The 27,947-nt window shown below is 43.2% G+C and overlaps 2 protein-coding genes across 3 annotated transcripts; one reads left to right on the top strand and one right to left on the bottom strand.

The window, feature by feature from the left end:
* Positions 1–17,964: 17,964 nt before the first annotated feature.
* Positions 17,965–22,211, bottom strand: zic4 (zic family member 4). 2 transcript variants are annotated; one of them, XM_030099441.1, is made up of 3 exons: positions 21,126–22,211; positions 20,382–21,017; positions 17,965–18,418 (listed from the first exon to the last, which is right to left on the bottom strand). In XM_030099441.1, exons 1-3 carry the CDS (start codon positions 21,550–21,552, stop codon positions 17,973–17,975), a joined length of 1,509 nt encoding a protein of 502 aa, XP_029955301.1. In that variant the 5' UTR covers positions 21,553–22,211; the 3' UTR covers positions 17,965–17,972. The 2 variants fall into 2 exon arrangements, with proteins under 2 accessions (XP_029955301.1, XP_029955300.1); XM_030099440.1 differs by having other exon boundaries at positions 20,382–22,211.
* Positions 22,212–25,224: 3,013 nt separating this feature from the next.
* Positions 25,225–27,746, top strand: zic1 (zic family member 1 (odd-paired homolog, Drosophila)). The gene is made up of 3 exons (XM_030099442.1): positions 25,225–26,496; positions 26,867–27,030; positions 27,454–27,746. Exons 1-3 carry the CDS (start codon positions 25,536–25,538, stop codon positions 27,649–27,651), a joined length of 1,323 nt encoding a protein of 440 aa, XP_029955302.1. The 5' UTR covers positions 25,225–25,535; the 3' UTR covers positions 27,652–27,746.
* The last annotated feature ends 201 nt before the right edge of the window (positions 27,747–27,947 follow it).

Below are 27,947 nucleotides of genomic sequence, written 5' to 3'. Positions count from 1 at the left end.
GATAGAGAGCAAAACCAACAAGGCTAAAAAAAAGAAAAAAAAAAAGGAAATTATCATGAAGGAAACATCACAATGTTCAGCTCTATCTGTTCTCATCTGTTACAAGTCGGCCATAAAAGCAACGTGGAATACCAGAAAACACACTCCGGATCATCATTAACGGGAAATTACAAAATCCTTATTAGGCGTCAGTGTCATGTTGTCGGAAAATGACTCGTTCTGAATGAGAACCAAAAGTGCATCCATCTTTGAAGTCTCGCATCTGAACAGAAATGCCTGACAAAGCAGTGAACCACATCAGGTGCTGAGATGAATGAACTCCAGCAAATGAACTTTGACAAGACCCCTTTGGATCCTTTGAACTTGCTCCCGGGTCTGTTTCTGGTCTGTCAGGGAGGAGTGCGGCGTTGTGGTCACTCGCTGGTATGGTCAACAGGCTTTGGCCCCGCCGCTCCTCTCTGCCAATGTATCTGTTTCCAAATGGGACTGAGACAGGCCTCAGATGTACCCTGCTGTGGTCCTCTGAAACCAGAGACCCTTGAAGTGGACGTCTGCCTGCGTCCAGTCTGCTCCCAGAAAGCCCCCTCAGATCCGAGGACTCCAAATGTGGCGCGCCGCGCCGCGCGAGGCCATTTTGGACGCGGCCCTGGTCACCGGGGTCCATCCCCGCCCCCGACGTTTTCTCTCCGGACACGCCGCCATCTCCCTGGGCCCGCGCTAACCGCCGGCAGACCAGGGAGCAGACCACCCTGGGCCGGTCAGCAACCCCTGCTTACACCTGCCATAAAACTTAAAAGCTACAGTCTCATCCCCCGGCTTTGAAGTGTTCAAAGCATAGCTCAGTGACCTTTGATGCGACTTTGGCCGCAACACATGTTTTGCACCCATGTATAAACGCAGGCCTCTCGGCAGACAAGGCGGGATTGTTTACCTACATGTGCGAAGCGTAAGGGCCAATGCATGGCGGCCATGCGTGGAGCCTCTATTCCCACACGTCGAGTTCCCCGCGGTGGGAACCAGACGGGTCCGACCGGACACTGCTCCATGTGTTCAGCATTACTTTCTCCGAGCCCTCGCAAGCCTCCGTCAGGCCGCCGCTCAGTCTGTCAAAGGCTCGCGCTGAAATGTGTGTCAAACTGTCGCCCGCCAACAATTAGCCAGACACTTTCTGAATCTTTCTGGAATTAGGCTTCAATCTGAGAGAAACTGTTTCAGAACACAGTTTTAGAAATATTTGAAGCTAACTATTTAGATTTCAGTATGATTTAATCTATTCAATCTGTAAAAAAGAAATAAAGTCTGGTTGAAACAGTAAAATTAGTGTTTTATACAATTTGTTGAAGGTGAAACAAAGTTGTTTTTGTGAGTTTCATGATATCAGATGTTGATTTAATAATTCGATGAATTACAGGACTTTAGTTGTTTTGGCAGAATTTTTTTTTTGTACTTTTTTCAATTTAGGTTTTTCTTCAAGTAAAATGTTTACAAAAACAAATGGAACCAAAACTAAACTAGTCAATGAATGTTCTCAACCAAAGAAACATTATATTGCATTTTCCTCTTATATTTTTTGTTGTTGTTGTTGCTTTTTTTTCACTGTTTTTTGGGCTGAGGGGGCTGTTTTATCAACTATTCCATATTTGGCACAGTTGTCTTTGGTTTTCCAAAAACCTCAAGGAAAAAAAAGACTTTGACTATCAGTTTTAGAGGGTGATGACATATATAACTGAAAACCAACACAAGATTATTCTACATGATAATACTAAATGAAAACATAAGCTGCACAACACTTTGAGAATAAGGATCCTCTTCATGTGTTTACCGATGCTTCTGTTGCTGCTGCGTTCAATATGTGAGGCTGCCAGCAGTATTTTTTGTCTTGTTTTTGTTTTTTGTCAGCTCTCTGTATTTATAAAGTACATGTATCACTTTGTTATTATAATCATTTCATTATAAATTTCATGATAGTAGCGTCATTTCGACAAGGAAACAGCCAAAAGCTTCAATAAACCATTAAAAGTAAAGAAAAGAAAGCTTTTATCTGCTGACAGAAGAAACATTTTGGATCCCAAAATAAAAGTTTGTGTAGATCCCGGTGGAATCGCACAGATGTCAGATATTTGTCACAAAGCCGTTGATCTGTTTAAACTGCCGCTTGTTGTTTGTTTGTAGTTCAAAAAAACATTGCCCTCTCAAACTGTACATTTACTGCATCTTAAACACACGACAAAACATCCATATTGACCATAAAATCAATTCTGCTTCATACAACAGGATAGTTTTGTCATTTATACCACATAATTGAGTTTATAATTCTCAATTTCATAAGTCACTGCACTTGTATTTAGTCACTTTATTCAATCAGTAGAAAGTAGCAGACTTTACTCTGAATTGGTGTCACTTGTGTAAAGTTAAAACAGTCAATTATGACTGCCTGCAATTTGCTTTTGAGTGACTTTGATCAATGTTCCAAATTTCCAAGACGTTTTTTGGTTTAATCTAAATTATTGCGCATTATATTTTATTACGTGCATCATTTTTTTGGATTTACCAAAAACAAATCAGTTCTGAAAATCAGGTTTTGTGATTACTCTCTATAAGAAGTGACAGTTTGCAGCACTAGATATTTGCTCAACAATTTCAGCTATTTGTGAAATTTTATGTTTCTTTTCATATTTTAAACTTTGCATGTTTCACAGGATGAAAACATGGAAAAATTATACGTGGGAACTGTGCGTAGTGAAAATTATCCAAATAAGTTGCACTATATGAACTGATCAATATGCTGTGTCCATTACAGCACCACCGGGACACAGATTCATGCAGATTATGTAAAACTGCATTGGAACATGAGTTGTAGCACTAACTTCCAGAATGAGAGTGGGTGCTGTTTTTAAGAGTGTGATGAGTTACTGGTGTCTGCTGGCGTCGTAAACACGCACGCGTTTATGACCATAATGGTGTTTACTGTATGTCAAGGATTATATTTTACCCTCCTCCTCCTCCACTGTAGCAGATAGCACGGCTCGATTCACTCTGGATTATGAATAACGGACTGTTTTACAAGGCGTTTAATATTTGACAGAACAGTAAGCTCATAATTACATAAGACTGTTGCTGTGTATAAATGTCAAACAAAGCGGGCTGATATATAGCCGGCCGTGGGGTTTACATGCTTCACATGCTAGTGTCTGAATGACAAGGCTCAAGACGATGCAATTAGAACACAAGAGGCCGTGCACCGTCACAGTGTGCACAGCCAGTTAAAATAGCATACATGTAAGTATGGAATAAACCTGCTAACAAAACAAAGGCTCTCCTTTATTTGCACAGCGCGCGAGAGACCTGCTGTGTGTAGTTTAAGCGCCACATTGATGGATACTCGCTTACAGTTCAATTACAGCGAATACAGCTCAGGTGAAATTCTGAATTTCTCATGTTCGATATTCACAGGTTGGATGAGTCAAAACTGGAGGTTCTGCTGGGAGCCAGAGGAGTTGGCCTTCTGCTAACTATAGACTGAGAAATCCCGAGCGCGTCTGTCTGGGCCTCGGGGCGGCTGTGCAGCCCACACAAATGTTGATGGGGATGAAACGGGCTGACTGTGTGGTGTCTGCACTGTGACCTATGGAATGCGCCTTCAAAGAGGATTCTCGGGCTGTGTGTGTGTTTCTCAGAGGATTTCCGTCCCGCGGCACGAGCATTTATTCCAGAAAATGTAGCAAGCCTGAAGTGGAATACCTGCGTTTTCTTTGCACAGCAGTCCAAAGTCCTGTCTCCGTCCGGTTTGTCCTGGTCGCCGGTGACGACCTCTGACCTGCAAAATAACGGTCAAATCAACGGTTCGCAAACTGACACACAAGAGGATGCTCAGTGAAAGTCAAAAGATTGCAACCAGCACATAAAGCATATTGTTCTGGACGTGGTTAGTGTACAGTTCACCGAATCAGGCAGCAATGTCATAACACCAACATTAAAACAGTGTGAGCCAGGAGCTGTCAAGTGCGCCTGTCAACACCTCTATTTCAGCAGACATGACAGGCCCCTTAAAACCTTGATGGGTATAAATCAGGAGGCCATTTTGAAACAACAGGGTCATATTCAAACCCTGTTGAAAGTGTCTGTGTCCACATAAACCCTGCCAGCATGGGACTCCCCCGAGGGCACGCCCGCCTCCCGCTCTCCCCTCTGCCAGGCCGCACGTTTCATATCTGATTCTTCTAATTGCATCAAACACGGCCTCATCCTTGTTGATTAAAAAGGCTGCCTTCTCAACTAATCCGTGCTAATTCTGTCTGATCACAGAAATAAGAATTCTATAAGAAAAATGATAGAATGAGTGAAAAAAATTACCTAAATGATAATTATAAGTTCATAGAATGTGTGCAAGTCTTTAGTAAATGTAGGTAAACAATCAAAAAGTTATTTGTTTGTTCAATCAAACTTATACTTTGCAGGTCATGTAGTTTTTTTTTTTTAAAGAAGCATAAATGTGTGCATGATTAAGTGCTGATATTTTCTTGTGTGCCACTGTACTTCTCGATTTTACATTTAGACTTCATGTCTGCACTCAAAAATTACTTTATGGACTGAAAATGTCCAAACTTGTATGTCAAAAGTGCAAAATTTAAAAATATTCAAATATATGATGTAATGTAAGATCAGTGATTATGCCTTCTTTCATTTTTTAACGCATAATGGAAATGTCACAACACAAGTTTAGTGAAAGTCACTTTTGTGTTTTATGGGTAAAAAAAAACAAAAAAAAAACAAAACCCAGCATTTTTGTTTGTGAGGTCCAAAGTAACTTTGCTCTGAGTTTAAAAGGATTTAAAGAATATAATGTAAAAATAAGAAAAGGAAAAAAAAGGAGTCTAGTAAAATATGAAATGCAGCTTTAAATTGGAGCCTTTGTGTCCAAGCCATCCCAGGCAGGTGAACCAATTGTCCGGTGCCTGTTAAAAGCTGAGTAAACTGACTTTAAGAGGGTTTCTGCATTCACCCCGTCCCTTGTTAGGGAAGGAAATCAAGCACAACAACAAAACTTCCGTTCTTTCTCTAAATCTTCCGACCCTCTTTCAGAAATTTCCAGCCCCTTCATTCCTTTCACTCCAATGGGACTCTACGGAGAGCTTTTGTGCTCGGCAGATCAGGCTGTGTCCACTACTCCCACTCCTTTCAATGGAGTGTAAGAGGACTGCTAAGGGCTGGAACGACAGTGTTACCCATGCAAGCAGAACATCCCTCTCTTTTTGTGCAGTGGGTTGGTGAGGGGGCAGTGGGAAGGATGCGGTCAGTCTGCTCCGCGATAATAGAGGGCTGGGCAGCTGCCTTTGGCACAACAAAGGGACTAGTCTCCTGTTAGTCCTGTTTATTTTACTGTTTTTTTGCCCCCCCCCCCCCTCTCTCTCTCCCTCTGCCGCCTGCGTGTCAGGGTACCTGAAAGGGCGCACGGATCAAATGCGCGCAGGCCGTTTCCAATTGAGACATTTCAGCCATCAGCTTCTCGGGTCCTGTCGGGTTTTATAGGCGGAAAAAATACAGCCCGAGGAAGTTTAACATGACTTTATTTCTATTCCAGGTGTGCAGCAGCTAGTTTTTACCCACTGTGCTCGAGTATATTAAAGCAAAAATGCTTTCCCCATGTTTTATAAAGTAGTAATCGCTTTCGATCTGTAATTCTGGAGGAGAATATGTGGTCAGGGCTTTTTTTATTTAATTCATCCATCAGTTTTAAAGCGTCACTTTTTGTCTTTTTTTTTTTTTTTTTTTTTTAGAAAATCCATATTCATTTTGGAGAAACTGTGCGTAAAGCTTTTACTGCCCAACCAAAACAAAGCGTGTCTTGAAATCGTTCCCTGCACTGAAAAAAAAAGTCAACATCGTCTATCTTTTTCTCACTTAAAAAAGAGAAAACCCTCCTCAGCCGAGCCTTTGATCCCTTTCATTTGCCTCCTTTTCTCTGCGCCAGATCTGCTCTGCGCAAAAAGAAAAAAAAAATGTCTTTAGTTTCCCATAGAAACGCGTCCTTTCCGCGGGGATATTGATGTTTTTTTCCTCGCAGGGGTTATGATATGGTGAATCAGAAGTTCAAAGCCGGGGACAATGCTCGCATTCATGCTTGCTTTTTTGTGCCTTTGTCGGGTTTTGTCTTCTTGTTCAAATCCTCATTTCTCAAATGAATACAAATATTTATTCTGCGAGTGTCTGGGCTCCACTTTACTCCGGATGCTTTTCAAACTCTTTGTTGAGGCAGCAGGTCACAAACGCCTCTTACACTATTTCTCAATTTTTTAACCAAAGGCACACTTTAAAAAAAAATTACTGTTTAACTTTTCTTGCAAAAGTTTATGAATTATTAATAATTATTAGCAACTGAAATGTGAGAAGAATTTTTTTTTCTAAAATTATGCTTTCTAAATAGGAAAAATAAAAAAATAAATAAATTCACTGATAAAATACCGACATTTGGTTTCCATTGTACATTAGTACCTTCTTGTCTCCATGTTTCGCAAATACTTCCCCACACACACACACACACACACACACAGATCGCACATGCTTGCTGGGAGAAGAGTGGAGAGAGAGAGAAGTGACTTGGCCGCAGCTGAACAGCTCCAAATTCCTCCAGTTGGGGTATTAAATCGACACCCAGGCCTTTCTCAGCCTCTCCTCCCTCTCCTTTCTGCCGGCTGACATGTCTGATAGACCACGCTTTCTCTGCGCTTTGTGGCCATGTCATCTCAACAATGTACATCTTCAGGACACCAATTCTGGAGGCCTTTGATCTGCAGACCGAGAGGAACAAAGTTATGGAGAGAAGAGTCTGATAGGGGAGGACTGCCTTTCCTATTTCCACTGTTAAAAAAAAAAAAATCAGACTGGCACAAAGACTGAAAACAACAAAGATCCCTCCCTTTGTCATTCCTCATAATATGAATAAATACAAAATAGTTCCACGATATTACAGGATATGCGTTACGCAACGTTCAGTTTGCACAGCTATAGTGCCAAAACAACTTTTTTTCTCCTATTCCATCAGCTTTTAACAGATTATATCCTGCCGTTTATGTGCAAAGAACAAAAAAACGTTTTTGAGAAAGTGTTGCACTCGCGCAGTAACTCAATTTGCAGGTTCTTGTGCAGCCTAAATGGTAAGCATATGAAATTCCACACATTCCCTTTGCGCCCTGAAGGTCGCAAGACTCTACATTTCATATCTGCCCTGCACAGTAATTATGATATCCCGCAAGTCTCGGGAGAGTTTTGACATTGTGAAGTGGATAATTCTTGTTTTCACCCTCTCATCTTCACCTCTGAGCAGAGAGACGCACTGGTGAATACTGTAAAGGGTGCAACGGCTCCTCTTTGGGGAAACACTCCGACTTTTGAAGACGTGTTACTGCTGCTGAAGAGTCATGTATGCATTAGTAACAGTTTACTGGTGCCAAAATATTCCAAATTCACCTTTTGAAGGCTTGTCATCAGATGCACACATGGAGCAAATGAGGGCTTTTGGTGCCTCTGAGGCCCATTAGCTGGAGCCACCAGAGAAGTCAGTGAGTGGATTTGAAGCAAAAGAGTTGGATGTGTTGACATTTTAGTTTTACAGACATTTTCGAGGATTTATCTAATTTATTCTGTGAATCAGACCCTATTGGTACTTTTAATTGCACTACTTAATATGAAAAAACTTTCCACCACTCAAGTAGACATGGAATTTATTCTGGGGACGCAGTGAATGTGGCTTTTTATTAATATTTATGTCATATTTTCTTGCATTTATCTGTTCTGTATTTCTAACTATTGGTCTTAACCCAATCTTAACGTTCCTTCATTGTTGTATTTGATTGTTTTTCTTCTGTGCTCCTCACTGTACATCCTGTAAATGAACCTTTACCTTTAAGAATGAGACTCTTCAGCATCAGTGTAGACTTGCAGAATATGAAATCACGCATTACGTTGGTCCCTTTTTCCACATTATCAGTGCACTTTTGTCAGTGCGGTTTCCTGAATCACACGCACCTCGAAAGAGATATTTATTGTGCATGCGCGCTCTCTCAGTGGAGTGAATGGCACTATCTCCTGCTCAGCAGTGCAATCATCACCATATAGAGTTATTTAACGCAGCTTTGTGCGGAAGAAAAGGGGCTTTCTGCTGTCTCTGCTCCTCGTGCCATCTCGCACGCCGCCGCCACTCGTGATAAATGAACACATTCCCGCTCCCCTATAGGCGCAGACCGTGTCCCCTCTGTCATAAACAGCAGTGGTTTAGTGACTCCGTTAGTATTTCTATCACTCCCAAGCAACTGGGCCGCAGTTTACTGAGAGCCCGCAGTCACTGCGGCGGGGCTCGACACAGAAATAAAGATACTGTGAAAACTGACAACTAGAGTGTTACAACGTGTCAAAAGCCTGTTGGAAGGAGGGCCAGAACCACTACGCTGTTAGCGGGTGGGTGTTGTTGAGGGAGCTGTGTGCGTCAAAATAAATCCTTTAGGAAAGCCGCACGTATGTGTGCGCATGGATTCCTCTTTTTGACTGTTTTTTCCCTCCCTTTTCAGGTCGTTTTCTTGACCCATTTATCTTGTTTACAGTTTGATCGTATCTCTGCTTACAGTGCAACTGATATAGTTCATATAGGACTGGCGCACGCGCCTCGCAAACACTCGGAAATAAGAAGTTGTTCCTTTCTGGTGGTGTTTAGGCACTTTTTTTTTTGCATTAAATTGAGAATTGTAACATCTAGAAACGTGTGCTCTTTGCAAGCTGCTTGGCAATAAATCAGCAGTCGCTGTCTTCATTTAGAAGCGGCGTCAAACATGAGGCCCGAGGGCTAAAACCGGCCAACCAGACAGTCCAATCCGGTCCAGAAGTGGGACAAACTTCAAATATCTGATACAACTAACCACTGCTTGTGACTGAAATTGGTTCCAAAAGTCATCTCTCTTATTGCCGGTGAAGCAGCGTGAACAGAATATAAAAACACACACACATCTGCAGAAAGAGTGTGTCTGGAGAAGTCAGGCTTTTGTTGAGTCATTTGTCAAAATTGGAAGACAAAATAGCAAATGATGTTGGATTTGCACTTATTTTCTCTGTAAATGTGAACTTTTTTTTTAGGAATCCTAAAAACATATTGAAAGTTGGGTTAATATCTTTGTGTGACCAGAAGTTGTTAAACTGTAAGCTGCCCTGTTTGTTTACAGTAGTTCTCTGAGAACAATGACAGAATCCTGGAGGGATCCCACCTCCACGAGCTCCACTGACCCGTGCGTCCATCCAGCAGAGATGTAGGTAGACCTCTGCGGTGACATGAATGGTAACAAGTTTTCCCCTCCTACAGTATGAAGCACGCGCGCCCAGACGCGTCGCGGGGGTCCGTAAATGCGTTTTAAACATGTTTACAGCAGACAGGAGCGAGAAATTAATCACCCGTCGGTCTGATCTGATCACTCTGCGCTCACGTCTCTGCACATTTTCTCTCCTCATCTTCTCCTAGTGTATTTTCTTTTTTCTTTTTTGTGAGTTGGCACCAGGAAAAGGGGGGGGGGGGGGGGGGGAAAGTTTACAAACACCTCTAAAAAAAAAACCGCTGGCGCGCTGTGCGCGCTGTGCGCCTGCGACCATCCATCCGCTCAATAGGACGTGTCACGGCAGCGCATGTCCCCTCACAAAGGAGAATTGTGATTTAGACAAACATTAGGGGGAAAACATAAAGGCAAAGGTCAAGTCCCCTTTCAGTTCAAGTGTGCTCCGATTCACCTACAACACAACGGGGACAAAAGAGTTGCGGCTACCTCGGCTCTCTGGAGGGGGGGGGGGGGGGGGGGGGGGGGGGGGTTGATTACCCGCCTTCTGCCGGAGGAGGAAGATGCTGATTCTCAATACCTGAATCCCCTGAAAACAAGAGGAGGAATATCCACAAATCAGCTCCTCGCACCCTTCCCCGCCTCCCCAGCCCCCACAGAAGGAGAGAAAGGCAGAGAACAACGTATAATAAACGTATTATTATTGTTGTTATTATTATCATTATCTTTCCACTCCCCTCCAAAAAATACCCATTTTTCTACAATTCATCCTTTGGGTCGTGCGTGTTTTTTTTTTTTTTTTGTATTATTATTGCAAGTTCAATTATTTCTAGAACAGAGGGATTAGAAGAATAAGTAGTGTTAATTGCGCGGCAGGTATAACGAGCAGGTCTAATCCTTCTTCCCCCCTCTTTGTATTGAGTTTTTGTGGGCTTAATGAGTGGCAGGTAGGGCTGCTTCCTGCTTTCTCACATGCTCAAATAGGCCTCTCACGGCTTGCAGTCCTGGACCCTGGCTGTGTACAGGAAACAATTGATTTTGAGCATAAAGTTAATTATGCCTAGAAATTAGACAGCCTTAACGCCGGGGTAAAGGACCGAGAGGCTGATTTCCTGACAGCTCTTAACACACTCTCACATATCATTCACGCGCGTAACGTTTTTCCACCATACACTCTGTAGTATAATTTGAGGGGGAAAGCGAGTCTTACCTTGTCTGCTCCTGCTCCTGATTGTGCTCATTTTTTGGGAGGCCTTTTCTACTCCTTTGGAATGAAAACAAAACAGTTAGTAGTAAATTTTTAAACCGTGCCTGGTGGTGAATTTTTCAGAAATAAATGGACTTTTTCAAAAAAAAAAAAAAAAAAAAAAAAAATCCTCTGGGCTTGGCTCTGCTCTGAGGAGTTCCCTAGGCTCCACAAATCACTATATGAAGATAGCTTAAGCTGAAAGAATGTCGCAGTGGTGGGTTTATTATTGGAAGCAAGGGGGGAAAAAATCTTATTGAAACTTTTTCTTTTGATGAATTAACTCATGGACGGGGAGGATAAGCCTCGTATAGCGTCCTCTAGGACGTAGGAATATTAATATTGGGGGAAAAAAGTGGCACTTTATTGAGAATCAAGTGCCTAAAATTATTATTATTATTATTATTATTATTATTATTATTATTATTATTATTATTATCATTATTATTACTAAAACGAATTCTGAGACTAAAGTTTCCGGACAAATAAAGCCCCACTGACCTCCTTTAGGGGGACTTTGGTCTGGTTTACGCATCAAACTGAAATCGCCTGCCGCTGAAAGGCTTTTCTTTAATTCTATTAGCGGACGTGGACTCGCTTTGTTTCAATACTGTCGTATCAGGATGATTGACAAAGTAATAAACGCGTCATGCTGCTGCATCTGATTACGCCGCGGCATTTGCATTGGACATTGAGGGGGAATATGACAACCTTGACACGCTGGGGATTTGCTCTGTCAAATAAACACGTCTCCAAGGATCTATATTGTGGCGATGACAAAACCTCCCTCCATTCACTGCGTTTCTAAAGTCTTCCAAGTTGCTGCGCCGCTTTTTTTTTTTTTTTTTTTTTTTTTGTTTGTTTGATCAGCGCGAGGCGATGCGCAAAGGTTTGGGTCAGAGAGTGGAGAAATAATGATCATGTGAACGAATGAATGCATAAATGATGTGCCTGTACGGAAATTAACTGCACACCGGCGACACTCCACCGTGTGTGTGTGTGTGTGTGTGTATGAGTGTGTGTGTCCGGCCCCCCCTCCTCTCCTCTCCGCGCGCTCTTCCCTTGTTTCTCTGCCTTGGTTTCACAGGTTCAGTCCTGCAAGTGCCTCTTGACGTTGTAGTGGTCACACAAGCAGCGCGCGCTGCAAAAAAATATCAATTTAACAAGTCAGCCATTGCAGAGGGTTTATTTTTCTTCAAGCAAGAGGCGGAATGTCCAAGCGGGGGATTTTACTTCAACGTATTCTGTTTTAAAATAAATAAATAAATTTTAAAAAAAAGCCAAATAAAACGGAATTGCTACTTAAAGGGGGGTGGTAGTAAAAAAGTAAGTTTTGTGGAATCTTTGTGCAGTGTAATGCTCGCAGAAATCGTACAATCCTGAAACGCGCGTTAAGAAATAATCTCCCTATTTAATAGTTTTTACAGGCTATTGGCGTTATAGATGGACTCCATTTGTATCCCACGGCGTGCCCACCTCCAGCAGGTGATCCCGGTGTCGTAACGTGTCAGCGGTGGCCTGACATAAGTATAATAATAGTTAATAGAGCGTGATAGAGAGATGTGTCAGAAGCGAAAAGTCTATGTCTTCATTAGCTTGATCTCCAAGGACCGTCGAACATTTCATTAGTGCGTAATTTATGAATGTTTGACAAATATTAAAGAGTATGTAAATATGAGAGGCGTAATGTCTTTCCTGCGGGAGATGGCGAAATGACCCAAAGTCTTCCATGCTGCAGAGTGATCCCATGCATTATGTTTCTTCTCAAACTGTGCATTAGCTCGAGTCTGTTTGGAAACATATTTCCCATCTGACGTGTGAAATAGTGCAGATAAACCAATGATTCATAATGCTGGAAACATTTGTATCTCCTAATACTCCGTTCTGTTGATATATGATGATATACTGTCTCTTTTATCGAGGGTATGAAGGCACTTTTGCCATTATGGCTTTGGCTAAATCAGTAGGAGGGTTTTTGTCCTAAAACGGTTCATTTCCTTGTTTGTGAACCACTTCCAGTGCAGAAGCAGAGAAATTGTTATTTTTTTATTTATCTCTCTTCTTCTTTTTTTTTTTTTTTTTTACTTCAGCTTTGGCTGGTTCAGCCTGAACTGAAGTGGCTTTGTTCTGTGCAGGATCTTCTTTAGAGTAAAGAAGTTGAGGATTAAGGCCTCTGGGGCCTCAATATATCTGTTTTTAACATTTTAGTTTATCTTCTACTGTGTAGTTATTTTTTTTATTGTATATATTTACTCGAATTGCACTAAATCGGACGCCCGTGCTATGAGTGCCGTTTTTGATAAATATTAATGTCTCTACAGATCACGCGAAAGCAGACAGATGATGATAAATTTAACATGTGACAAATAACCCGATCGATTTATCCGCCTTGTATTTAAATTTATAATCGTTTACACTGAGTGATATATGGCTTTTTTAAAGCCTTTGTATGTGTGCATTTTTTTGCAAACCGTGTTTGCATTTACAGAAAGGCGCAGGAAGAGGATGAATTTGTCAACAAATTACAGTTTATATTGCTACTACTACAGAATAAAATACGCACAAATTCTTTGCATTTTCTCCTCATGCACGTATATCATGTGAATAGACAGCAATAATATTTAGATCCATATGTGTGCTGCAACAAGTTCTCCTTGCGTGTGCGTAATCGCGCCCTTCAATAAAAGAAGTCATCACGGCTCCTGCTAACTAGATAGACTCCAGCCTCAGCCCCGCGAGATCAAATGAGAAGAAGGGAATCTTACATCAAAAGAGACCAAATAAGCGGGTCTCTGATTCATTCATGCAGCTGCATTGAGCCCAAGGCCAACAGGCGTATCATACACTGAAAGGGAGCTGCTATTCAGACTGCAGGTGTGAAGTATGTGGCACATTCTGCCATATAATGTGGAGGCTGTTAGAAATCCGTGTTCGGGCCTTATATGAGCTACTGGGGGGGCTGATTCTGTCTTGGAGGGAGTCCGCTCGTGTATGGAAGTGAAATAACTTAAGTTTCCCGAAGTCTGTGGATGACGGTAATCCTGAAAACCAGCGGAGTGGATGGAGAGTGGAGGAAAAGGAGGGGGGGGGGGGGGGGGGGGGCGGCCTATAAGGTCCTCCTGACTCTCTCTCTCTCTCTCTCTCTCTCTCTCTCTCTCTCTCTCTCTCTCTCTCTCTCTCTCCTTCTCTGTTCTTCCCTTCAGATCGTGACTTATGCGCTCTCTGCCTGCTATATACAAAAGCTACCGCAGGGGTGTAGCCTCCACTTCGCTTCCTCACCTTTTTTTTTTTTTATACGTTGAATACAGTTAATTTAGCTTTAAAGGCTGCCATAAATCTTTATGACGGAAGCTCGTGCTAGCCTATACATCACCGTCACGTGACCGCGCACATCCCCACCGGAAAGTAACCTTGGATGGTATCAGTGTGGAAAAAAAAAAAAAAGAAAAATCAATATTCACGACGAGCTTTATGCTTGTAGTTAAGTTGTGGGTGAGCAGTTTGTCTTTTTAACCTCAGTCAAGCACACTCGATCACAGTCTGAAAAAATAAATTGAAATGTCCCTTTAAGAGGAAAAAAAGTGGAATATCAATAAAGTGATACTAATTATTTATCAAATCACCAAACTTGGACATTTCCTGTCACTTTTATACTAATAATTATACAAATGATTATAGCTATAGATATAAGGCATGTTTATTAGACAGTTACCTGCATGTTTAAATTGAAAATATAGTTTAAAAAAATATGAGAAACAGTGGTCCAGTAACATATAGACCATCTCAAACATACCGGTAGTGTTTTTACTAAGTCAAATTTAGAGTACCTGTGTGCATATATAAATAGGACAATTTAGACACTTTTCAAGTACTTTTTTTATGAAATATTCCTAGACAACACTCTTGGGAGTGTTTATTTCATAAAATGTTCTGTAAAGGGTTAAAATGAGAAATCCACTAAAAGTATTATTGTAGATTTAGACTTTTACGCACGATTAAAAACGTCTTTATTTATTTCTGTAAAGTTATATAAAGTTATTCTACTGGCTGTTTCTCTTTCCCTGCCCTGGCTCTCCTGCACCTGTCCTCCCTCAGCCTCTAATTTTAATCTTCCACGCCAATTTCGGCCACTTCTTTCCAGATAATTATGACCTGGTTGGTGCTGGAGGTGCTGATGGTGCAGTGTGGAGCGTGGGGTGGGCGTGGAGGAGAGCGGGTGGGGAGGGAGGAGGGGAGGGAGGAGGGGGAGGGGGGGGGCGAGCCTTTTACTCCTAGACTGCTAATCCCCCTATTAAAGGGGCTTTGTTCAATAATGCCGGACAGTTTCCGGAAGTAGGATTACCGCCTCCATTATTTTACAAAGAAATGATATTTCACACTCAAATGAGCCTCAGCCAGGCTGTGAGAGCGTCTGGAAGAAAACTGAAATGGATTCATTTTCTTTCTTTCTTTCTTTCTTTTTTTTTTGTAGCACTTTGGAAGTTCAAAACCTCCCCCTTTCTTCTCCCCCCCCCCCCCCCCCCCTCCTTTCCTTGTTAACACCGTCTATCCTGTAATTAATGTGAATATTTATTTCCTGTCAAAGTGCACTGCGACTACCAGCTTCCTGTTTTGCTTCCTGAGTGGACTGGCATGAGTGTTGTTGCACAAGAAAAGGCTCTGTCCGTTGGACACACACACACACACACACACACATTCACTCACTCACACACTCTCACACACACACCTGTTCTTGATTCTTGACCTCAGAGTTGATATCAGATCAGAGGCTGTCTCTCAGCCTGCGGTCAGTTGTTAAAGATTCTGGGAATTTACTTTATTTTATCAGTAAAAGCAAAAACGCTCTTCATATTGTATCTCTGCTCACACACACACACACACACACACACTCACTACAGTTCACTTTTTTTTCTTTTTTTTAGCTCTAAGCAAAGCAGAATTTGCATGCACCCGCTGCATGTGTGCAGACAGGATGTTTCTCTGTGGCCCAAATCATAAATCATTACGAGTAAAGGTCACTAAACTGTTACAGAGCAGCCGAGCAGCCCTGTGGCCCCAATGCACTGTTGAGTCTTTTTTTTTTTTTAATGTGGAACTTTCTAATAGATTTAATGCCGTTTTCTTTCGGTTGTGCTTACAATAAAATTAAAATAAGAAGAAAGGGCGAGGCTGCCACATGTGACATGGACTTCATGTTTTGCCTCGCCCCCTTTGCTTATTTTCTAATCAAACAACCTTTTAAATGTTGCTTATCCTTCACTTTGAGCGCTGAATGGCTCGTGTTTTTACGCGTCTCAGTTAGTTCTTGTCCGTTTTGACGACTGGAACTAAAAGCTTTAGACGGCCCGAAAGAAAGGAGCCCGACAAATCGGTGACAAAAGGCTTTCCGTGTCATCAACGTCGTTCAGACGACCTAGAAGAATCCCTATGATATTAACTTCCACTTCAAAGGCTCCCTCTTTCAATTGAGATCCAACTATCTTGTTTTTTTTTCTCCCTTCGTCTCTCTCTCTCTCCACAGTTGGTGCCAAAAGAGGCATCATCATCATCATCATCATCATCATCATCATCATCTTCCTCTGTTTTGAATTGAGTCTCCTCCACACAGCAAACTGTCACGAACTTAACCAAACTCTATAAAGGTGGCATAGAGCTGTAGCTGCGTCGTTTCCACCCACTTCTGCCTTCAGTCGAGGCCAGGAGAGAGAGAATCGCTCCAGCAGCCACAACTTCTCCCACTTCTCCAGGAGTCTGCAGGCCTTTAGAGGGCTGCATGTTTTCACTCTCCTTTTTTATTCCGTTTGATTTTTTTTATCATTAATAATAAAATATACCTCCAATGAAAATAATTTACTCCTCTATTATTGAAATGTTATCATTAAAGGTAGAAAAAAAGCTTAAACACGTTTTTTACGCATTTAATGCGTAAAAAACTTCAAATATGATTATGGTTAAATGTGTCCTTTTTTGCAGTGCTCGTCTATTATAGTGTGGGACAACTGCGTTTCAGCGGCTTCTTCTTTGATTGTCGTAAAGTAGGGCCTGGAGCAAAAGAATATATTTTTCTTCTTTATAGTGCTCTAGTCTGCAGTATAAAGGACACAGATTACCGTTTCCTACCCCATGGGAAGCAAATATTACATTCTTTAGAGCGGGGCTTTTGAGTCCACGGACTTGGCCCCATATCATTTGAGTTTGACTTGGCTATTGCTATAGAAATCTTAATTCACCGTGAGGATTCACCGTCGTGAAGGAAAAAAATGGCTCTTTGTACGAAATGCTCTTTGAAGTCTGGATCAGAATATTGTAGCCTTTCATCAAACTCTGCCCACGTCTGCATCAAACCCCAGCTCAGCTGAGCCCCTGAGTGAGATTTAACACCATTTGAACCGTCAACTCTGAGAAAAGCACTTCAGAAAATAAAGAAATATATGTAAAAGCTCTATAATTAATTAAAAAAATGTAAAGTATGTACACCCAGTGTTTCAAACAAGTAACATTTTTATGGAAAATATTTAAACAAGACAAAAAAAAGTTGCACATATTCTTCTACTTTCTATAAATCCCTCCACATGGCTCACTTTTTCTCATACAAGATTTATTCAAAATACTCACAAAGTACAAGGCAATCCGGTACGCGTTCTGAGTGCCGCTCATTTCAAAAAAGATGAAGGAACAAAAATAAAAATATTTACGACAATGATACAAAAAAATCACCAAAAAAATGCCCACTTTGATAGAACATTTATAATTTCACGGGTCGTATATCAGATACTGCAGGCTGAGTCGTCTCCCACCCTCTGCACACATGTTGTAAACACAGATATCCGCAGTAATACGCAGTAAGAAACTGCTCTCGGACAGATCCTTACAAAAAAAAAACTATTCACATCAACACATCGAAAGTTACAAAATTTACAAATGTACAATTTTCTGCTCGAATTGAAACATGCACTTTGGTTCGATGATACAAAAATCCTCAAAATATCCCGTTGAAAAATAAATAAAAACATATTGAAGTCGAAACTCGGAATTTACAAAAAAATCATTGTACAACAACATGCCTCTAGCCTACAATAATGTAATGTACCACACTGTGTAACACATTTACAGGACTCTCTCTCTCTCTCTCTCTCTCTCTCTGCCAGGGCTTATAGGCACTGAGCCAAACATTTTCAATAAGTGGGATTCGAAAATATATTATTTTATTGTGGCTGGAAATGAGCAGGTCTTTGTGGTTTGCACACTTTCCGTCCAATGTGGTGAGATGCGGCACTGGGCTTTCAGCGTCTTGTTTGTTGGGGACCAAGAAGGCCTTCACAGGCGTAAAGGCACCAAAAGCCAAACCATTTTTTTTTTTTTCTTAATTTAAATAGTTAAGCTTTTTCAAAGAGTTTCGTGGCACCGAAGCTGCGTTAAAACGCGTCCCTGCTCTCCGGGTTCCTGTACGGCGGCTCGTCGGAGGGGTCCGGCGTGGACTGCCCGCTGGGCGGGGTCTGGGGGCCGCTGGCACCGGAGCTGTGGCACACGTACCACTCGCTCAGGTTGGCGGGCTGGGAGGCCCCCACCGGCTCCGACAGCACCGAGGAGCCGCCGCCGCCTGGCTCCCGGCCCAGGTCCGAGGACGGGGAGACCAGGGACGGGGTGGACGACTCGTAGCCCGAGCTGGGCGGGGGGGACTTGCAGTGCACCTTCATGTGTTTCCTCAGGGAGCTGGGGTGCGTGTAGGACTTGTCGCAGCCGCGCACTTTGCAGTTGTAGGGCTTGTCGCTGGTGTGGACGTGCGAGTGCTTTTTCCGGTCGCTGCTGTTGGCGAAGCGTCTGTCACAGCCGTCAAATTCACATTTGAAGGGCTTCTCACCTGTTCGGGGCAAATAAAACACACGATAAAATATCAATCAGAGACGTGCACGGAACAAAAGTGGTATTCAATATTCAGCATGTGAGAATTCCATCTATGCACAAGGTCTTTGGTGGTGAAACTACTTTAAAGAGGCATGAAAAGTGAAACTAATTTTAAAAAATGGGATGTAACAATGCAATTAAAGCAACTTTAAAAAAAAATAAAGAAGTAATTCTATTAATTTCTCTCAGTAAACATCCCCCCCCCCCCCCCCCCCCCACCCCCCTTGCCTCAGCCTGCTGCAAACAGGAGGGCTGCACCCCTACTGTCCTGGGTCTATACCTGCACACTGCATGCATCCAGGCATACGTCAAAACAGACAAGCTATGAGCACAGACATAGCAGGCCCAAAACCAACTGAAAACAATGATAGATGAAAGGATTGCCACAGCCAGCCTTCACCCACTGTGTGCTAACGCACACTGTCTGCCTGCTTTTTTCAATCCTGTATTTTTTTTTTTTTCATGGACTTGGTCTAATTTTGTGCCTTAATAACGAGTATTTCTACCTGATTATGACAAGGCAAAAAAAGACAATCTGAATAAATTACACGGAAATCATCCACTGCTGATTTTTCTCCTCCGATTAAAGCTTTTGAGAATATGTAATTGCCTCTGTCTAATTACACTTGCGGGTTGAATATCAATTTGACCTTCAGCTGTTGGGTTGAGAGAGCCAATCAAGGATATTAGTGTAGTACAAGAAACCGTTGAGGAACAGACCCCAGGGGCAGCCCCAGTCATAACCACACTTTCGGATAGGTTTTAAACATGATACCAGGACCAGGCCCCTTGGGAGTCAACACACAGAAATAATTTAACAGATTTGTACTTAGGTAATGTGAGCAAATTATATGAATAATAAGCAACACAGAGTGGAGAAAAAAAATGGAGCAGAGTGAGTGTGTGGCATGCAGGGGGGGGGGGGGGATAAAAATAAAAATAATACAGATACTGTATTTATTTACAAATCTGACTCTGCGATTTTGGAGTCCTTTATCTCCTCCCAGATCCAAAGCAAACCACTCCACCAAAGAGTCATTTTGCATAATCAGCCTGCATGATTTTGCTGTAAAACCCAGAGCTGCCTTCAGCTGGAGCTCCACACTCAGCCATTATACATGCAGGCAGCCATGCTAACCTGTTAGGAAATCCCTCAAACCATATGCACTTGTCAACTTGTTGCTCTGGCTAAAGGCTGCAAAGACTCGATCGCCCCTAAAACAGTTTATTTCACTCTCACATTGCTGAGTGGGAAAATAAGACGAAGGATGCTCAACTTCCACTGCACACTTGTAAGTTAAAACTAAAGTAAAATTAGCCACTATAAATCCCAAACTACCAGGAATCCAAGCTATTATTAATACAGAGGCACGCACAGAAATAGTGAATAAACAAATAGCGGTAATAAAAACATCATCATCATCATATCGGTTACTGATGTGAAGATGCACCTTCCCAACTTTGCAGCCAGTCACGTCTGGCATGCTCTGAACTACTTGGACAGGACCTGACGTGGGCCTCAGTCTTTGTGCTGTGGTGTAAACAAGAGGTTGAACCGTCAAACGCCTGAGTGAGCTGTACCATAATCCCCACAGCCAACCTTTGTAAAAAACTTGCGAGCACCGATTGTAACTAACAACAAACAGGTGGCCATGCAGGAGCTGTTGCGTCCTGACGCGTCTGACTGATTAATTACCCCCGGTAATAACGATTCTATATGTAAATTTAAAAAAAAAAAAATACAATTTCAAATTACATTTTATATAAATTATAGAAATCACTCCTTGCTTGCACAGAGACAGAGAATATAAAGTAAAAATCAGAATTACAGCATGCGATTTGTTAATTTTACTGTACTAATTTTAGCGCATTTTGCAACATTTCTACAACATTTCGCAGAGTGAAATGCAGCCACTGACCTGTGTGCGTCCTTTTGTGGATCTTTAGATTCTCCGACCTCGCGAACACTTTCCCACAGCCAGGGAACGGGCACGGAAACGGTTTCTCCCCGGTGTGCACTCGGATGTGATTTACAAGTTTGTACTTTGCTTTAAATGGTTTGCCTTCCCTCGGACACTCTTCCCAAAAGCATATGTGGTTGGCTTGCTCCGGTCCTCCGACGTGCTCCACCGTGACATGCGTGACGAGCTCGTGCATGGTGCTGTAAGTTTTCGAGCAAAGTTTCTTCGGCGAGAGCTCCGGCTCCAGCCACTTGCAGATCAGCTCTTGCTTTATCGGCTGCCTCATGTAGCGGAAAAAAGCCCCGGCTCCGTGGTGGTGGTGGTGGTGGTGGTGGTGCGCGCTCAGATTCATGTTCAGATTCAGACCGCCGTAGCCATGCAAAGGCGAGCCGGAGAACGGATCAGCCCTGGAGCTTGCCACTTGACTCAAGTGATCGGATCTAACGTACATTTCTCCAGGTAGTCCTAACCTTATTTGTCCATTCAAGGCTTGGCCACCCGGTGATCCGCTAGAAGGCTGCTCGTGATGGAGTCCGGAGAAAAGAGTATGGTTCCCAGCGTCGGGGTGATGACCATAGTGTCCGGGATAGCTACCTGTTGTTGAAACAAACATTCCGTGGTGAGAGGCTGAACCTGCAGGCTGGTCAGTCAGTACTGGCATGGCTTGAGCTGTCAGATCTCTCCGGATGAGGAAATCCCTACCTGCGGATAGAGCCTGGGCCGTGTGAGACATAGAATAAGGGACCGGCGTCGCCTGAACCGGGCCAAAAGCTCCCGTTTGACTGGAGACCACTTCACTGTGGCCTGCCATATGATGATTGTGGTGGTGGTGATGGTGGTGGGGATAATGATGGGCTGGGCTGATTTTGAGGGCCGCGGAGTGCCCCATGTGTTCTGGCCCGAATGGACTCGGCCCCAGGCGGGGTTCCGCAGTAATCTCCCCAGGGTGCGAGTGAGCCATTGAGTGTGGATGGCTGCTGAACCCCGGGAAGCCTGTCACGCTCTGAGGGGTATGGTGGTGATGATGGTGATGGTGGTGAGCCCCTGCCAAGTCAACTAATCTCAGCGCCGTGTTCCGTTTGGAAAACGTAGGGTCCATCACGGGGCTTCCCAATGCATCCACGCTCATTACTTCCTAATTTTAGAATAACTTGACAGCAGGCAAAATAATAATGATGATGACAAATATATTTTAATCGCAATGAAAAATAAAGAAAAAAAAAACTTTATAAAGTTAAGTCTATCTGCAGACTACATGGAATCCCATTCGGTTGAGAGGCAGCAGCAGGACGCTTTGATACTGAATAGAGATTCATGGTAGGCGCTGCAGCCCGTGGAGCTAAACAATCACCCTGCGCTCTAATTGGTCAGAGCTCCGTGATTGACGTCACCAGTGACAGTTTCCAACGTGAAGAAAAATGTCTTAGTGACAGCAAGCAGCCAGCGCGCAGGCGCACTGCCTCGGGCGACGCTTGAGAAAAATAGTTGTTATGCAAAGGTTATTGTACAATAAAACTCGTAAAAAAGTTGATCCAGATATACAGTCGCCTTTCTTTTGTCCCGGCGAACAAAGGCTGCGCGGCTATGAAACAGCAATTTCCCCACTCCGATTATGCGCCAACAAAACAGACTGCCACGCAAGAGTATGCATATTGTCCCTATAAAAGTTGTGAGGATCATAAATAATGCAGTGATATCTTCATTTTGCACTGCGGCGACTGAAGGACTGAACTTTACGCACAAATTACGCACGGCTTTACGCATGCCAGCGTAGTCGTTAAAAGGGGGAAAAAAGTCCACGTGGGCGTTTAAAATAGTCCGGAGTACATACCATTATTAAGCGCTTTGATAAATGTCCATATTTATAAATCCAAGCGTTTGTCCTTCAGCGCGTTCTACAGCGTTGACTCGCTGCTCTGCCTGGTGGGATCCGTGTGCGCAGAGCGAGCGAGCAGAGCGAGCTGCGGCCATTGTCCCGAGGAAAAAAAATGTAATGGACGGGACCTGTTGTTATGATCCGGGGTAATTTTGCTTTAGACCCCGGACGGCAGCAGATGAGGGTCACAGGAGGTGGTGCCGTGGCAGACTTAGGCTCAAAATAAAACGTGTGTGCACTGTAAGTATCAGTTACTACAATCTCGTCCATCTTAAAATAAATCCTTCTTAATGGTATTTTCTGATTTTGTTTGAATGTTTGAAAGAAAAAAAAAACTTACAGTTAAAGATCATGTAAAAATTCCGCGTGGTTGTATATTTTCTCTCCAAATGACTCATAAATATCCTAACATGGGTTAATCGACAGCCGGGCACCGGACCTTCCTTAAAAAAACTAAGTAGTTTTTCAAATGTTGACCAGTGTGTGGATGTTGCTGTCACCACTAATGTTGAACTTCTCTGCGTAACGATTCAAAATGCCTCATTTTCCATAAAAATCACAACTATTGAAATTGCAGATTTTTTATTCATTATTTATTTACTAACTTTCTTAATAAAAACACTGTATATAATATGATTTTTTTTATTTGAATTATTTTTTAATCCATCTACTATATTTGTTTTTTTATATGTCAGGAGATAAAACTTGCTTAAAGGGGACTTTAAATAATTTCGCATAGTTCTGGGTGTCAAAAGTGTTAAAAGTGTTTAGTTTTTCAGATACAAGTCATTTGTAAAGAATGTAAGAGTTCAAAACAAATGTATCATAACAGCCGTTTATTTTATCAGTTTTTTTTTCCCGTGGCTAAGATTTTCCTGTGGAAACCTTCACGCGCCAGTTCAATGTGTATTATTTAAATCGGAGTGATTGATTTGTAATATTCTCCTGAGCGCGTATCAGTGGGTTAAAGTCTTTGTAAATAAGTTTAAAAACGATATTCTTCTGGGGTAATTTCACTGAATTGACTTGTCAAAGTCGTTGCTGACAGCGTCCTATCCAGCACGTTAGAAATTGAGTCAATATTTTGAGACATGACGGATCTAAAAGATGTTTATTAAATGGCCTTTACGCATGGGGTTCACAGCTCACAGCTGTAGCCTTCAGAGGCATCACAACACTGGCGTAATGCAAAACTTTGAAGTGCTATTTCTGGTCCAACTTCTGCAGGCACTCACTCACTCACTCACTCACTCTCAGGGACAACTAAGCTGAGGAGTTATACGGTATCCTCAAAAAAGCAGATTTTTGTGGCGAGGTCTCATTAAATTACTCCTTTTGCAGTTTTGGTTTTGAAACTTTTACCGTAAATCTCTAATAGTTCCTGGAAGCAGTTTTAGAATTCTGCACATTAGGATCATGCCACTAAAAGGTTAATGGGCTTTTAATTAGGTTGCATCTATTGCAGAGTAGAAGTACATATGTTAGAGTCACTTTGAGGCGCACAGAGTTAAAACGCGACTCTAAAGTTGTGCATAACTCTAGCGAGTGTCCCTCGCCTCGGTTTCCTATTTACTCTCACTTGTGGCTACTCTGTGTACATGACTTCCACTTTTGACTATCCATATTTTTCTCTCGGTGATATTCCATTCTTACCGTTTTCCACCTGTTGATATATCCTTCCAAATTGCGTAAAGCAGAATAGTGGTACACCTCAAGTTGAAGGGTCTACTTGTTAAGTTGAGAACAACCAAACTTCCTCTCTTTTCCTGGTCTCCTAAGACTGGCTTGGAGAATGCCTTGTAGAAACTAGTCTGGTAGCCAAGAAGATATTTTAATGGTTCGCATGGCACGTCTGTTCGTGTGGCTTTGAACTCTAGCAGCCGGAGGTTCCTGCAGAGAGCGCCGCAAATCCCACTTGATAACTTCGACAACCCACAACGTTTTACACGAAGGCCATGCATCACTGGCCTGCAAAAGAAAAAGGAAAAAAAAAAAATGAGCAAGTTGCACAAATACAGCCAAACCGTGATGGATACATTAGATCCAAGTTAAATACAGGCCTGCGTATCCAAGGTAACCTTAATGGACGCGGGGTGCTGTGGAAATCTAAAGCACAGATGTTTCACCGGCGTGAGCTCCAGTGGACACGGGAAAACGGCGTGTTCGAGTGAGGCGCTCCTGCAAAACACGGAGCGCGCGCGCGCGACTAAACGTGATTCCTTTCAAAGTGAGACGGGATAAGTTGATAATAACAGGTCTTTTACGACGGCGATGACAGTGGACGGACTTTTTTTTTTTTTTATCAGACCTCGGGGCTTCCTTCCCATCGGGGTCTCAAGGAAAACACGTTAGATTCCGATCCGCATACCTGGAAGTGTCACACATGTGGGCGCACATTAAACTGCCCCCAGGTTTGTTTACTCGGCTGAGTTATGTTGGCGTATTGCATTCGCGTGCATTAAACCTGTCCGTCCATCCTTCCGTCCATCCATCCGTCCATCCATCCATCTCTTAATTGGACAAAACGTTTCCAATTACACAACAAAGGGGCGTGCTTGGTAACCTAATTGCCCCAGGTTAACAAAGAGAATGTGACACGTTTGGTTTATAAACTCTGGGCTGAATGTGGCCGCAGAACGTGCTTTGACTCTCTACTCCTCCACACAATTGTTGTCTGCCGCTCCTCAACTTTTGTTTTGCTGTTATTCAGCCCTTTTAAGCAAATTCACAGTCAGCAATCTCACAATATCTGGGATTGATGATGCAAAGAGGCCAATAGAAGTGTGGGCCCTGCACCGTGGATTGTTATTTGGTGAGTGGATGTTATTGGGGGGAAGGAGGCTCCGCCAATGGGCGCGCCGCTCCGGGGTCACGTGGCTACCCCCCTCCTCTCCCATTCATCAGGGCTGGACTGTGTTGTCTTTTCAATTCATTTATCTGCAGGAATGATTGCGACTATCAGTCTAGAGCTCACCGCCTGACTGAGGAGGTGAAAGTTGCGCCACAGGAAGATAAACCGCAAAAGACAATATTGCATGTATACATGATCCTGCGTGTGCATCGGATGCGCGGTATAGGGGAATTCCTCGCGTCTTAGAAAGTAAACAGAAAACCGGTGGATTGGAGAGTTTGCTCAGTCCTGTGCGCTTCAAGAGATACAGAGAGGGGGAGGAAGAATATCAGTGCGTGGTTTTTTGATTTCTGCTCTCAGTCGTCTCGGCGAGTCTAGACTGAAGATGCTCTTGGACGCAGGACCGCAGTATCCCACCATAGGAGTCACTACTTTCGGCTCCTCGCGGCATCACTCAACAGGCGAAGTCACGGAGAGAGAAGTGGCGTTGGGGATCAATCCGTTCGCGGATGGGATGGGCGCCTTCAAAATAAACCACAGCTCCCACGACATCGGCTCCGGACAGACGGCGTTCTCCTCCCAGGCGCCCGGCTACGCGGCGGCCGCGCTGGGACACCACCACCACCCGACCCACGTTGGCTCTTACTCCACGGCGGCTTTCAACTCCACCAGGGACTTTCTCTTCAGAAATCGGGGCTTCGGAGATGCCGCCGGGGCGCAGCACAGTTTGTTCGCCTCCGGAAGTTTTGCAGGGCCACACGGACACTCGGATGCGGCGGGGCACCTGCTCTTCCCGGGGCTGCACGAGCAGGCGGCGAGCCACGCGTCGTCGAACGTGGTCAACAGCCAGATGCGGCTGGGCTTCTCGGGGGACATGTACGGACGGGCCGACCAGTACGGCCACGTTACGAGCCCGAGGTCCGACCACTACGCCTCCACGCAGCTGCACGGCTACGGCCCCATGAATATGAACATGGCCGCGCACCACGGAGCCGGGGCCTTCTTCCGATACATGAGGCAGCCGATCAAGCAAGAGCTCATCTGCAAGTGGATCGAGCCGGAGCAGCTGACGAACCCCAAAAAGTCGTGCAACAAAACTTTCAGCACCATGCACGAGCTGGTGACCCACCTGACGGTGGAGCATGTGGGGGGACCAGAGCAGACCAACCACATTTGCTTCTGGGAGGAATGCTCCAGAGAAGGAAAGCCATTCAAAGCCAAATACAAACTTGTAAATCATATCAGAGTTCACACCGGAGAAAAGCCCTTTCCGTGTCCGTTCCCCGGCTGTGGCAAAGTATTCGCGCGATCGGAAAATCTAAAAATTCACAAAAGGACTCACACCGGTAAGATCCGCAGTGGCCGAGCGCCTCATTACTGCCAGATCAGTGCTGACTATATGTCCAAATCCCACCCAAAGAAAATATGCATGAGATTCAGGATGATATTTATTTGGCAGCTGGAGTGTTTTCATTGACAGTTCAGTCCTCAGGAAATACGCACGCGCTTGTTATTTCTCACGGAAGGTCTTATTTATAACAGATGTTTAAATTCATTTAGATTAATTTATTTACAGTGGAAATAGTTATTCACCAGAAAGGAAGAGGATAATTTTTTTAAAACAATTTTAGATAATTTACGAAGAAATTATGTTGGATAAGATTTATTTAAATTCTACCACTGTTAAGTCTTGCATTTTTCTCCTGCTTCATTCAGGTGAGAAGCCCTTTAAGTGTGAGTTTGACGGCTGCGACAGGCGGTTTGCAAACAGCAGTGACCGCAAGAAACACATGCACGTCCACACGTCGGACAAGCCCTACCTCTGCAAAATGTGCGACAAGTCATACACACACCCCAGCTCCCTCCGAAAACACATGAAGGTAAAACCTCTGCTGTGTCTGCATTTTCTCTGAATTGCTTTTGTAAAATAGTAGAATTTATTATTGCTGTTTTATTATTTTTTTTTTTCTGCTGGAAGAAACTCTTAAACTGGAGGGGAAAAAAAAGATCCTGGTGCTTTTATTCACCTTCCTCCCCCCTTTTCCTTTCACAATTGGAGAAACACGAGTTAATTCACTTTGACACTTTCTTTCTTTCTTTTTTCAGCCGACAAATCAGATTAAGATCTTAATGAGAATAATTGTGTTTTGGGTATGCTTTTGTTTTACAATCCCACAGACGGATTAGGACTTTTAATTTGTTTTGACGAAATTCTCATGTCTTCGATTTATTTTTAGATTTTTTTTTTCCTCCTTTGTGTTTTATTTAATAAATCCTTTTTTTTTTTTCTGCCACGATCGCAGGTCCACGAATCCACCAATCCGGGATCGCAGCCATCTCCAGCGGCCAGTTCAGGGTACGAGTCGTCCACGCCTCCCACCATAGTGTCCCCGTCCACAGAGAACCAGAGCAGCAGCTCCATATCACCAGCAGCCTCAGCAGTCCACCACACAGCCAGCCACAGCACGCTGTCGTCAAATTTCAATGAATGGTACGTGTAAATATTTTTGGAAAGGAAAGAAAGAAAGAAAGAAAAGAAAAGAGACTGATTTAAAAAAAAAAAAAGGAAGAAAAAAAAACTGCTTGGATTGAAAGACTTTATGAAGTCAGCCAGTGAAACATGGACTGAGAAAACACGGGAGGCCCCAAAACGGCGTTTTTAATTTCACAGAAAGAGAATGCATGGACTAAAAAAAAAAAGAAAAAGGAGGAGAAGACAGCCACCCATTTTTACTTTCCTCCCCTCACCCCTCTTCGATATTTTTCTTTATTTTTACCGAGAGACTGATCAAGAGAT

The sequence above is a fragment of the Salarias fasciatus genome, chromosome 9 (genome assembly GCF_902148845.1).
Source record: "Salarias fasciatus chromosome 9, fSalaFa1.1, whole genome shotgun sequence".
Taxonomy (NCBI): Eukaryota; Metazoa; Chordata; class Actinopteri; order Blenniiformes; family Blenniidae; genus Salarias; species Salarias fasciatus.
This window is presented reverse-complemented; position numbering and strand designations above follow the sequence as displayed.

Coding starts and splice junctions, on each gene's coding strand:
- zic1 (XM_030099442.1), top strand. CDS start 25,536: ATGCTCTTGGACGCAGGACCGCAGTATCCCACCATAGGAGTCACTACT. Junction 26,497..26,866: donor TCACAAAAGGACTCACACCG/GTAAGATCCGCA, acceptor TGCTTCATTCAG/GTGAGAAGCCCTTTAAGTGT. Junction 27,031..27,453: donor CCCTCCGAAAACACATGAAG/GTAAAACCTCTG, acceptor CCACGATCGCAG/GTCCACGAATCCACCAATCC.
- zic4 (XM_030099440.1), bottom strand. CDS start 21,552: ATGAGCGTGGATGCATTGGGAAGCCCCGTGATGGACCCTACGTTTTCC. Junction 18,419..20,381: donor CCACAAAAGGACGCACACAG/GTCAGTGGCTGC, acceptor TGCCCCGAACAG/GTGAGAAGCCCTTCAAATGT.